General features: G+C 40.5%; 1 protein-coding gene across 1 annotated transcript in view; it reads right to left on the minus strand.

The window, feature by feature from the left end:
- NOVA1 (NOVA alternative splicing regulator 1) overlaps positions 1 to 10,123 on the minus strand; it is a 158,187-nt gene extending 148,064 nt beyond the window's left edge. Inside the window, exons 1-2 of the mRNA XM_068399649.1 lie at positions 9,947 to 10,123; positions 7,956 to 8,099 (exon numbers count right to left, since the gene is read on the minus strand). Of these exons, the coding sequence (XP_068255750.1) occupies positions 7,956 to 8,099; positions 9,947 to 10,082 (280 nt within the window). The 5' untranslated portion in view covers positions 10,083 to 10,123. The remainder of the gene's footprint in view (positions 1 to 7,955; positions 8,100 to 9,946) is intronic.
- Positions 10,124 to 12,666: the final 2,543 nt, after the last annotated feature.

Raw genomic sequence — 12,666 nt, forward strand, 5'->3', positions numbered from 1 at the left:
AACCAAAGTCACTACTTGAAAATAAAATAAAATACATATACATACAAATCTTCCAAGAGCTTTGGAGGTGTGCACTACGGTTCTTGATTCAAGCAAACAGGTGCCACTCTATGAAGTGGGGGAAAATGTGTGAAGCTTTTTATGTGGGAAATTACAAGAGAGTTAAATGGCACTGAGCAAGGCACAAAAAGTGCTTTTAAAATAGAAACAAGGGAACATGCAGAGAACCTCAGTATCTAATTTAATTAATGATTGAGAATGCAAAGGCTCCAACTGGTGAAACATTAGCAGCAGCCATGAATTTCACTGTAGTTCTGTATAACAAGTAATCTTACCTGAGTGATTCTCAAAAAAATGTCAACACATCGATTGTATTTTTCATCTGATCCTGTCAATGCTGAGATGACAGGCCCTGCAGGATGCAGTGAGAGATCAATGATGAAAAACAGATGTTTAGCCTTTTCACAATCAAAACCTACAAGACCAGGCAAATATGAAATTTTGTCTGAGATTCATGCTTCTTTATATCCAACAAATGCTAATGTTACATCATCGTTTTTGTATACGAGTTGACAAGCGTATCACTTCCTCACTTACAAGGGACCTGACTCCAGATCACTCATGTCACCAATGTATAACTTTAAACTTGTTCCCTAATATACTGTTCTTTCAAGTGCTTTCTGGTCACAAAGATGGTTATTTACATCAGCTACTTCATATGTCAACCTATGTTCTCTGGTCTTTCATGAAGAAGACACACTTTTGTCCATCAATTATGAAGAACACTTAAATCTTACACAAAGTTTATTACAATTCAGAAGTCAAGAAGAGCAATGCACAATAGTATTGCTCATAACTAGCTCAAGCAAAGAGTTATAAATTAATATTCAAAAGTTACAAAGGCATGTTAGCAGTGTACAGTTGGGAGATCACTTCCATAGACATGCTTCCAAATACTGCCTTAAACTGACATTTCAATAAGACCAGTTAAGTACTTGCAAAATTAATTTTAATGCTTGGCTATAATCAAGAATAGCACGTTTAATATTAAGTAAACCCCAATCAGATTCAACCATAATTATCAAATATGTTAAAGTGAAAACAAGTTAATATGGGGGGATGGGAATTTAGATTTTGTCATTTTATTATGTATTAAAATATTTAATATGTCTATGAAATACAGGGGAAATTTAAAACAGAGTATCCTGACAACCACTTCTCTATTTTTAAATTTAAATAGAAGTAATGTAGTTAATCCTTATAATGCTATGAATAATCACAAATTGGGATGCAGATACCCGTGAAATCAAAACAAAAATAGGATGGAATAGAACCTTACAAGTCTGTAAAGTAACATATAAAAGATCTCTAGGCTAAACTCTGGTTTGATATTTCCTTTGGGGGATGGAAAGATAGAATGGTCCTGAATACCAGGGTGAATGTAAGGAACCTGACAGTTTCCTAAAGCCGTGTCATGTAGTCAGGAAGAAGACAGTAGTATATCTACAGTAAATTAATAGTCCCGCACATGAGCACACTCATTTATTCCAACTGCCAAATTCCAATTTTACATGTTTCCATGTTCCTGTAAGTCCTTAAAAGAATCACAAGACAGCCAGTCAGCATGAGCACCAAGCATACCCCACTACAGAGCATACTACAGTACACCAGAACTTCACAACAGACACAAACAACGTAACTCTTTTCATTTACAGATAATTGTATTTGTTGTCAGAATAAACACAAATATTTTTGCTAAGTCCATTATAACGGTGACATTTCAAAAACATGTATCAGCTTCATTACTCCACAGTTATAGTTGATAAACAGGAAAAATGTATTACAGTTTTAGATTGAAGTACATTAAGAATTTTATGCTAGTGTCAAACAAATCCAATTAGAAAACCAAAAGGCCTACCTAGAAATATGACTGTCAAAAAAGAGTTGAAAAGGCAGCCTTTCCATTTCTAGTATGTATTGCGTTTTATACCATGACACTGCAGCCTCTGAGCGTCAGATTAATTAAGATCAACAGCAGCTGCAGTGCAACGTGAGAAGCACACTGCCACAGCTCTCACCAGTCCAGCCCAATTACCTGCAGCATTCCAACACTGGACAACTGACAACTACCATACTCCTCACCAAGTCATTAACTCCCCCTGGCCTACTGATAAATGTTACAAAATAAACCAACCTCTTTTTAAGCTAGACTGCAAAACTGACTGCACCTGCTGCAGGATGCGGCGATGAGTCCCACAGAGATGTTTGTCAGTGAAATCTTTACAGATGTTGCTTGACTTTATGCTAGAGCTATGTCCAAAGATGGACATGACATAGCAATCAGGTGCAAGCCCTCCTCCCAAATCCCTCTATGCTCCATTTCTAAAAGCCAGTCTGACAAATTCACTAATCCAAGGTTTTCTCCTCTGACAAAAAAGCTACTGATCACTGAAAAAAAATTCTGTGGTCAACTACTGAGGACAGTATCTAAGTTAATGCAATTAATTAAAGAACGAACAAGATCAAAGAGCATTTGAAAAAGGTATTGCTTGTTACAGGTTGCACCCATTAAAAAAAAAAAGCAAGAATGTTTCTTTTACTGCAGGACGGAGAAGAGGAAAACAATTAAGAGATTCAGACATTCCCTGCCTGTATTTTTTAAATATTAGCTCCAAGACCTATGCTCTGACAAACATCCACTAAAACTTTGATCTATCTGCAAAACATCAAAGTATTGTATGGCAATTTTAAAACTTTGTGAAAGAGGAAAATTCACAGTGCATACCAACTTCAGCTATTTTTCTTAGGTTTTGGTTTTGGATTGGGTGGGGTTTTTTTTCAGAATGCGTGAGTCCAGAAAATAGATATTCTTAATTACTAATTGCTTAACAGAAATCTCAACTTTATCAAAAAAAAATATTGTTACTAGAAGCACCTTCATCTACATAAGCTTTCTAATCTACTGAGAATCATTTGGTTCTCAATTATATTGAAAACTAGTCAAAAGCAAACACAAGACAAAAGTTGAAAATTATTAAATATGGCATTTTCCTGTGATAACAGCCATCCTTTGTTCTTTATTTTGCCAACCAAGCGCACATAATAGTCTGTATCATTTATTAAAGTTAGACTAACCATTCCAAATCTATGAGAAGTTGTTTTAAACCTTTCTTACACAAGACAAAGACACAGCACTTTCTTGCAAACCAAAGCCATTTACTATGTCGAAGTTTATTCAATCATTAACATGAGTAAGTCCCCACATGTAGAAGAAATCAGGGCAAAACTTCTACCCAAACTTCCATTCAAAATTTCTCTGAACCTATCAACTGAGAAGTTGCTAAGTAATAGTACACTGGGTGAGTTAGATATGTAACAATCTCAAGATCATACCAAACTACATATTCAGTTTCAGCTTCCTTTTAAATGTAAAATACTAAGCATCTGCTGGCTAACAAGCTAACTTTTTTTATTCTGTTCCAGTAACCAAGCAACAGACAAACTGTCCAACTGAGAATTATCTCTCTGAACAACTGGCAATCAACACTTGGGGGTTTTTGGTGGCTGGTCTTTTTTTTTTTTTTTTAAACTAGTAGAAAGATCTGTGATTCCAGTGATTACTTTTACAAACCTACATAGTTCTAGATTCCACCTCTGAAATCTCTACTCACTATTTAGTCATTTCCTCAGTTCCATTACCTCCAAAGTAACTCATATAAGTAAATGGTTACAACAGAATCTGAAAATCTTAGATATATACTTATGAGGTCTCTAACTAGCTAATGTTAACACTTTAGAATAAATCGGCATTATCAATTTCTGCATTTATTGATATATGACAAACCATCTTCAAGGAACCATGACAACAGACAGCTAATAACTAACATCATTCTCACTTCTAAGCTTCACATTACTCCTTTTTTCTCTTCCACAGCTGAAAAAGCAGTATTTCACTTCCAACATTATTCCAAGTGTTGATTTTTAAAACATTAATTTTCCCTACTAGACTTCAGATTATTTTTTAAGAGTTATAAATTAACATGACAATTCCTTTATAATATAATGAAATAATGGTGAACCAGACCTGATATACCATACCTTCCCCTTTCCTAACAGTTTAATAGGAGTAATGAAGCTAGAAAGTGAACTTATTAATCATAAATTCCTGCAAAGTTGTGCCTACTTACACATTCAACAAAGTGTTTGAAAGTTTTTTAAGAGTCAGAATACAACTTTTCAAAAGGGCACTTGCACAAGATTAGCTAGACGATCTCCCAACACATGAATGTTTCAAAAAAAACTGATATTCAAACACAAAACATCTCAAATACAACTCACTTGGTAAAAATAGAACATAGCCGCACAACACTTCATACACTCTACACGAGGCCAGGGAGGAATACTCCCACCTTTTGTATTCTCCAAACATTTAGATCACTACTGATTAGAAATCTGCTATAAAACAACACAGCTAATCTATTGTTAAAAGCAGTAAAACCTTATCCCCATTTAATTATGTTTTTATTAATCTCTGCTCTTAATATGATCTAATTTCAGTACACATATGACTTCATATTCCAATAAATTGAAAAACACTGACCGAGCTCAAATTCACTCAAGCAACGAGTTCAGACCAGGCAAGATCCTGTTTCAAGATAAACAACGTGATGCGATGTAACATAATTTTGTGTGCGCGGGTATGTATGTGTGAGACTGGGGCGGGAGCACAGAGAGAGAGAAAGAGCGAGAGTGCATGAGAGAGAGAGAAAGCAAATGAGAGTGCACGCCGGCATTCGCAATGGAAAAAAATACGTATGTCCAGAGTAGTTTTCAGTCTAGCACTCACTATAATTCAGAATGGAGAAACATATGAGACAACTGATAACTTAATACAACAGAAATACTGCCTCTTTTTTATATTATTCAAAATGAAAACATACATTAAATAGCTTCACAGAATGGCCACTTTCTTATGAAGTTCACTTCATTAATATTAAAGAAGCATGGCTACATCTGTATTTAAAATTTCAGACCAGAACTACCTAGTCAATACACACTCTGTACTTCTCTGCAGGAAGAATCAGCACCATTTAGTTTAAAAGTAGGGCATATTTTTGCTATTTAATTTCATTTCCACTAATCTAGGGGGACAAGCCTGAACAGAAAATAACAATGATAATCTAAGCACAATAAACCACGTCAAACTGGAGAAGATCAGACAATTAGAAAAAGTCAGCTGGTAACCTGAAAAGAGAACAATAAATTGTGTACTCAAAAAATAAGACTGTAGTGGACAGTAATGTATTATATACTGCTTCCTTTTTTTGTAACTAACATGTTCAGTGAAAAGCTGTTTTTTCCTTCAATTTCTTGTACTTAGAGCTGCCATATAATTCTTCAGTAATTATGTCACCTTTTGATGCACAAAAATAATTCCAACAGAAATCAGTCTGCATACTGAAGTCCTATATCACAGAGGAAAAAAAAAATACTATTAGATCATAGGAACTACTCATGACTTCTGTATTACAACCAACTTCCTCCTTTCCAAACAGCAACTTACTCAGACCATGCTAAAACTTTTCAGAAATATAGAAAAGTTTCACAGAAGCTTCGACGAGAGAACATTCCATAGCCCAATGTACATTAAACACATTTATAGTCACAAGCATCAGAGGTACGGACTCAGTAACTTCTATTAGGAAAACACAGTAATTGTTTAAGAAACTTTGAAAGAAAAATAAACCATGTATCCTTATATTAGCTATTTCACAAGGTTTGTACTCCCTAATGCTATATGAGCACAAGAGTCTGGAAGAAACCCAAAAGCCATCAGCTCAGGGAATGCCAGGACCTCCGAAAATTCCATGGGCTGGTGGTCAAACGCAAACAGAAAGACTAATGAGAGCTAGCCACGCTGGAATCTATTTCTCCTCCCCGTTCCATGCTTTAGCAAGAATCAGTCACAAGCTTCCTTAAGACACTCATTTTCTATTCGACACAACGTGGCCGCAAATTCAAAGCAGACTGTATGAAGTCAAACTGGAACTTCATTTGCACCTGTTACAGTGAAACTGCTTGAGCCTCGCTGCTCTAGTTATTTATATTATTACTACTGGTTTTAAGAGAGAATGTGTTTGTCACAAACATTTTTACTCATGTCATTCTAGCCTGCTAATTTCTATTTTTTAAAGGTTCTTCTGCTACTACTGCTGTATCTTTACAATTTGCTACACAAAAAAATATGTAATTCTGATTTAATCAGAAAACAGAAAAACTATGCTAGAACACTGAACAAAAGATCTAATCTTTGGAGCGTCCTTTCCAAGTGAGTGTAAATAAACTGTAGTAAAAAGAAAAGGCTTGTAATTTGGTATTTGGAATATTCTTCATAAACACCAATTTTCTGTAACATCCTTGCATATCTGATACCACCTCATGTATAATGCAGAAAATCTATTTCATTTTCATCTATTGACAGTGAATTTAATTTACTGTTGCGGCTCTTTATCCAGATTATGTTATTAATTCTGCAATCAGGCTCTTTTGAATGCTTTTATTTCTTCTGAGAGTCTTCACAATTCAACATTGATTTTTTTTTTCCACCCTAACATACCTTTCAAAATAAAGGACCATTTTTTCTAACTTTTTAAAGAAAAGTAAAAAAAAACAAGACAACAAGCATCAGTTCATAAACTGTATCTTTCAACAGGAAAAATCTACAGGCATCACTTTAACCTCTGACATTTAAGTATTATAAACCACATTCATTAAGGAGACGTACCACAGGTGCATTAAAATTTCCATATCAGAAATCATCACTGTAAACAGACAACAATCTCTCCATTAATAAAGAATTATCCACTTCTGCCTGACACTAACCTTTGAGGATGGGAAAGCTAAATGTTCCAGTATTAGTGTTCCATTTACATCCATACCAACCACTTTCACTATTTTGTAGAATTCAGTCATCTCGTTAAACTAGATCAAATGCGAAGCAGCTCTTATTTTTCCAACAGAAAAGAGTCGGTAACAGCTAGTCAACTCAATCCTAAATCACCAGTTATTCTTAAAAATAACAAAATCAAAACTCAAAAAAAGCATTAGCTATGTTATTATTTCACATCAGTTTTTAAAAAGTCCTCTAGAATAAAGTTCAATTACAGAATGCTTATTTGTTCATCTTTAGGAAAAAAATTATTATTCAGTCCAGAAGCTAAAATCTTGTGTATCATTATGTAAGACTCATTCTTCAGAAACCTTACAAAGGAGAAATGCTAAATCAGGTATTTATTGTTAAACGCAAATATTAAAAACTTGTTTCTTGTGCATAAATACAGTTGATATAAAATACTCGTTTCTTTATTCACCCAAAGTATCTCACTTTTATAGTAGAGTTTTCTTCCACCATCATAACAGACATAATATAAGGAATACCTAAAGAGCAGCACTTGTCCTCTTTACTTCACTCCAGAGCCAGTAAACAAAGCAGTGAAGCAGAAAGAAGGTACATAATGGATTTAAAGTAAATGGCCCATTCTTTAAGAGGCGGCCTCTCATTTTTACTCATTCTAACTTAATTGTCATTACAATGTCTGGAAACTTCAAACGAACAATTATTTTTACGCCAGCTGTCAAGTTGGTTCCTTAAAGCTAGATTTATTTTTTTAAAACTAAAAAAAGCAATCAAAATGTTAATGAAAATATTTTTTGCAGAAACATTGTAAACATCTTTAAACATATTTCAAGTAGCTAGATTACTAGATAGTGCCCAGTCCATTCCATACACCAAGACAGAACATTTATATTCACTGTTGCACTTTGTAGCATACTTTTCTGAGAAACAATGCTTCCAGCTGCACTGGAAGCTTAGTCGTCAATATATGAAACACACTGACACGTACATACATCCCTTGGGATTTAAAAATAAAGAATTGGCTAATTTTTGCACCTACCTGGGTAAAAATCTTTGGATTTAGACAGCTTGATGGTGGCCCCAGTCTCTTTCTGCAACTGAACAATTGTCTGTCCTCCCTTCCCAATTATAGATCCAGCAGCATAACTAGGTATGAGGACCTTTAGAAAATACTGGCCATCCTCTGAAAAATTGAGATATGCATGGTTAATACGGCTTACAAACTGATTTTTCCTCCCCAGACCCACAAATAAACAAAATGTTACATCTTTAAACTCGTCCAGTTATTCATGCATTTATATCTAACCAGTTGCGTCATTCTACAAGACGCGTTTAGACTATGCCTTTGACATTTTAAAATATGTACATTTATTCTGAGCAAATGAAAGAATCCACATAGATTCCTTAATTCCGTAAAAGAATAAAATCCAAATTGTATTTCAAATGCGGATTTTTTTCCAATGGTAACAACAGTATGCAGAAATGATCAGACCCCTTTAAAAAAAATAAAGCCCTGCACAAAAATGTGCCTAGTGACAACTACAACCTTGCTTGAAAATACTGCAAAAGAAATGCCAAAACTAAGAAGGAATGAATTGTAAATTTTGATGGGCTATTTGTTTTTCATTAGCAAACACATGAGAATAGCAATTAGCTATTGCCTGCATTCTTCTTAAGTGAGCAAAACGACTACTCTGCTACCAAATAACCCACCCAAAATGTGGTGTTTTATTCCAAGCATTTCAGCCACTGCCAAGAAAACAACTCAACATGGTGCGGATGGAATCACTTGCCTAAGTAATCCTGATGTATTCCTTTAGCACTTCTTAAGCGACAATGATCTCTTTTAAGCTCATTAATTAAAGGACATTAAGAAGAATCTTTCCCAATTGATCAAAAGCCTAAGTCACTTATTTTAAATACACTTAAAAGGTGACAAGACAGACAATGACAGTCCTCTACCCACCACTACCGTTAAAGCACACAATCGGAACAGGAAAGAAAATATACATAATGAATGGAGGGGGAAAAGAAAAAAGGATTCCCAATCTGATTCGGCAACTGCACAATTGTCTGTGCCCTCACCCCCCTGCTAAATTCAGCTACACTTAAGTCTAAGGACCTTCCGTAACCGGCTCCGAAAAAGGGCAAGACAATAAGGGTACGGTGGTTCTCCAGACCTAGGCTCTCCCCAGTAATTAAGGCAACGTCCCATTGGCATGGATACCAAGATTTTTATCATGCAACCTGTTTCACAAAGTTGTTATTTTTCTTCCCCTAAGCGGAGGGAACGATCCCAGTTCACCTTAGTTGTCTTATCCGAGACTATAAGCGTCTCAAGAAGTGCCTGTGACAGTCGTGCCCACCCATATTAACATAGCTGGCTGAACCATGCACTATGCACAGCCAGACCGCTGCTCTTAATATCGGGCAAATAAATTCACCTCTGCCTCGGTGCATTGTTATGACGACTCCAGTGCAAACGGCTAGAGGAGATGCTGGTCCCGTTATAACTCATCTCCGCCAGGAAGAGCAGGATGTTAACTAGCGAGTCCCCGCAGCCGAGAGGCGACTCCCCCCGCCACCAGCCAGCCCTCGCCCCCAGCACGGCAAACACACGCCGTGGATGCGCTGACAATAGAAGTGAGGCCAAGGAGGAGGTAAACGCACGGCAAGGCTGAAATTCAACTTGCGACCCAGAGGATGTGGAAGGAGGAAAGTGCGTTTGCCGTCTCCTTCCAGCTGCCATTTATTTTTGCTCATCGTTAAACGGGCGAAGGAGATAGCTGGGCTGCAGAAGCCCCTTGTGCTCCCTCCTAGTCTCCGTAGGGTCACGGCTGTGCAGCCCGGGCGTGGATATTAAATAAAAAAGACTGGTAGATGCTGAAAACCGACGCCATTTTGATGAATGATAACATTAGAGAAATGGGAATGTTTGGGGGGGAAGGGGGGGGGGAAGGCAGGCAGGCAGGTAGGGAAGCGGAGAGGTGGGTGGGTTGGGCGGGGGGAGGTGACAGAGGATATACCCACCGCCCGTGTTGGTCCTCTTGGTGCTGCCGGCTTCAGGGGGGGCTTCAAGCGGTCTTTTCCGGGAGTCCGGCGGGTCCAGGTCTATGGGAACCCCGGTGTGGGTCCCGTTCTGCTGGATGGGAGCTGCCGCCATCATGTTTGCTGCTGCTCGGAGGAGAATTGTCTCTTCCCTTCTGTGGTGGGGGGGCAGGGAGGGAAAGGGGGAGGAGGAGGAGGAGGAGGAGGAGGATGACGGCCGAGGAGGAGAGCAGTGGCATCGTCCCGTTCTCTTGTCCTTTTCGAAAACGTAGAGCTAAGCTCGGGATTGTCGAGGATGCTGCGCGCCTTGTTTATCTGGCACCCGGGGGGAGGGAAGGGAAAGGAGGGAGGGAAGCGGGCAGGACTGGGCTGGAGGAGCAGCTGCAGTGCAGTGTCAGGAGGAGATGAAGAGAAGGGAGACAGGGGGACGAGGGGGGCGAGAGAGGGAAAAGAATGGGGCAGAGGGGAGGAGGAGGAGGGGAAAGAGTGCAGAGAGTGAGACAGGAGGAGGAGAGGACAGTGAGTGGGAGAGGAGAGGAGGGGAGAGAGTGAGTGGGAGAGAGAACGAGTGAGACAGGCGGCGGGGAGGGAGGGCGGGAGGGGGAGAATGAGGGAGGGAGCAAGCGGTGTAAATGGTGGGCGAGGGAGTGAGTGGGAGATGATTCACGCTGCCTCTGAGCCCCCCTCCGTCCCTGCCCGCTCTAGCGCCGCGCCTGCCGCTGCGGCTCGGCTGCCCGCCGCTCGCGGGCTCTCGTGCCCTCCCTCACTGACGGGCTCGTGCGCGCGGGGGTGGAGAGGGGGGATCTCTGCCCGTGCGGCGCGGCTCCGCTCTCGCCCCAGCACCGCCTCCGCCGGGCGCACGGGCGGCTGGCTGGCCGGCCGTGGGCTGGGGCCGCCACCCTCGGCTACACCGCAGAAACCCGAAAGGCAGGAGAGGTTAGAGGGGGTGCAAGTACGGGAGGGGGTGTCAGGGGACCGGCGGCGGGGGGGGTGGAGAGGGTGGAAAGCCGGAGTAAAAAAGGAGGGCGGGGCTCCCTGTGAAGACAGGCGGGAGATCTGTCCAATCGGAACAAAAGAGAGCGAGGTTGGGATTGAAACGTATAGCCAATCACGGGCCGCGACTGGGAGAGCCGTTGGGGGCGAGGCGGGGGTGGCTTAACCTCTGCGGCGGCCGGCGGGGGGGTGGGGGGCGGTGGTGGCGACCACGACGGGGAGGGCGTGTGTGGAGGCCGGCTCCTGCCCCGGGAGGGTCCCCGCTGTGATGCGGCGTCACCTGGGTTGCACAGTGCGCCTCATAGGCGTGCAGCTGCGTGGAGGACGGCTGAGATTGCCCGAGGAGGCTGCGGGAGAGCGGGGACATGTCCTCGCTGAGGCTGGCTGCACCACCTCGGCGCGGCGCGACCCGGCCAGTGTGGCCGGGGCCCTTCCTCGCGGCGGCCGCCGGTGGCGGGCGGGGGGCAGCGCCGCCTCTCCGCGCCGGGAGCCTGGGACGCGCCAGGCTGCATCGCGCAGGCTTGTAGAAAAAATAATAAAGATATTATTTTTACGCAGTGGCAGCCGGGCTAGCTGGAGCTATGTGACACCGAGCGGCGCTTCTTACGTAAATATTTCTTAGAAAATTCAAAGATGTTTCACTGCGATGAAGGTTATTTCTGGTTACAAATCTCAAATTATTCAGGTTGAAGCTTAAAACATTGTAAAGTGCAGGGGGGCAGGGGTGGGAGGGCTCGGGGGATTGTCTACGTACTATAAAACCATTTTTACTTGACTCTTTGCTATTTAATTGACTTACTGCCTTTTGAAAATTTCCTCAAACCGATGTAACTGTAATGGTAGTGTAGCAGAGCTACAGTACTAGAGCATCAGTTCTGTACAGAATTCAGAAATGTGTGTTTATTGCATTAGACCATGCTCTGTGCTAACTTTGTATTGATATGGATGTGCGCAGAATGGCTGCTGACTTGATTCCTCTTACAATGCAAGCTTGAAACCTGGCTGTTTGTGGATGAAATCCAGTTTCCGTTCTAAGCTCCCTGGGAGACTCGGTCTTAGTTTTAGTAATCACTTACCATTAATACTGCCCGAAACAGTTTTTGGTACTTAAAATACAAATTTCATGTATAGTGTATAATATGTAATACAGCACATCACCTCTACTTATAAATTATAAACCAGATATGTAATGCATTATACGATATTAAAACATGGACATTTTAACATCTACACAGGCTCCAGCCCAAAAGCATTCACAAATTAAGAACTTGATCCAGCACTGTACATAGGAAACTTTCAATGACTTCTTTGGGAATTGTGTCCCAGGAATGCGATATCTAGCTTCTTCACAGGCAGGTGAAATAGATGTGGCAGATTCAGTAACAATTTGGTAGCATATATGGTCAGAGAAATGATGGTATAAAAATTGAAACTTTCTTACTCATCATATACCCTTTGTATCTAAGATACTCTGACTCATAATTGCTTAGTTTACTGACTGAAATAAAATTTAGGCGTCTGTTACCTTGGCAGTTGCTGACACAGTTATGGTACAGCAAGCTGGGGACTGGTTCAAGCTCTTCCATTTTCTTTACTAAGTTCCAGCTGAAGAATTTTGATTAGCATTTCAGCCAGAAAGAGCACACCATGACCTGAAAATCTCAGGTCCGGTTTGTAGGATCATCAGTCCTAAGAGGCCTCTTTTTATT

Source organism: Nyctibius grandis, chromosome 4 (genome assembly GCF_013368605.1).
Source record: "Nyctibius grandis isolate bNycGra1 chromosome 4, bNycGra1.pri, whole genome shotgun sequence".
Classification (NCBI taxonomy): domain Eukaryota; kingdom Metazoa; phylum Chordata; class Aves; order Nyctibiiformes; family Nyctibiidae; genus Nyctibius; species Nyctibius grandis.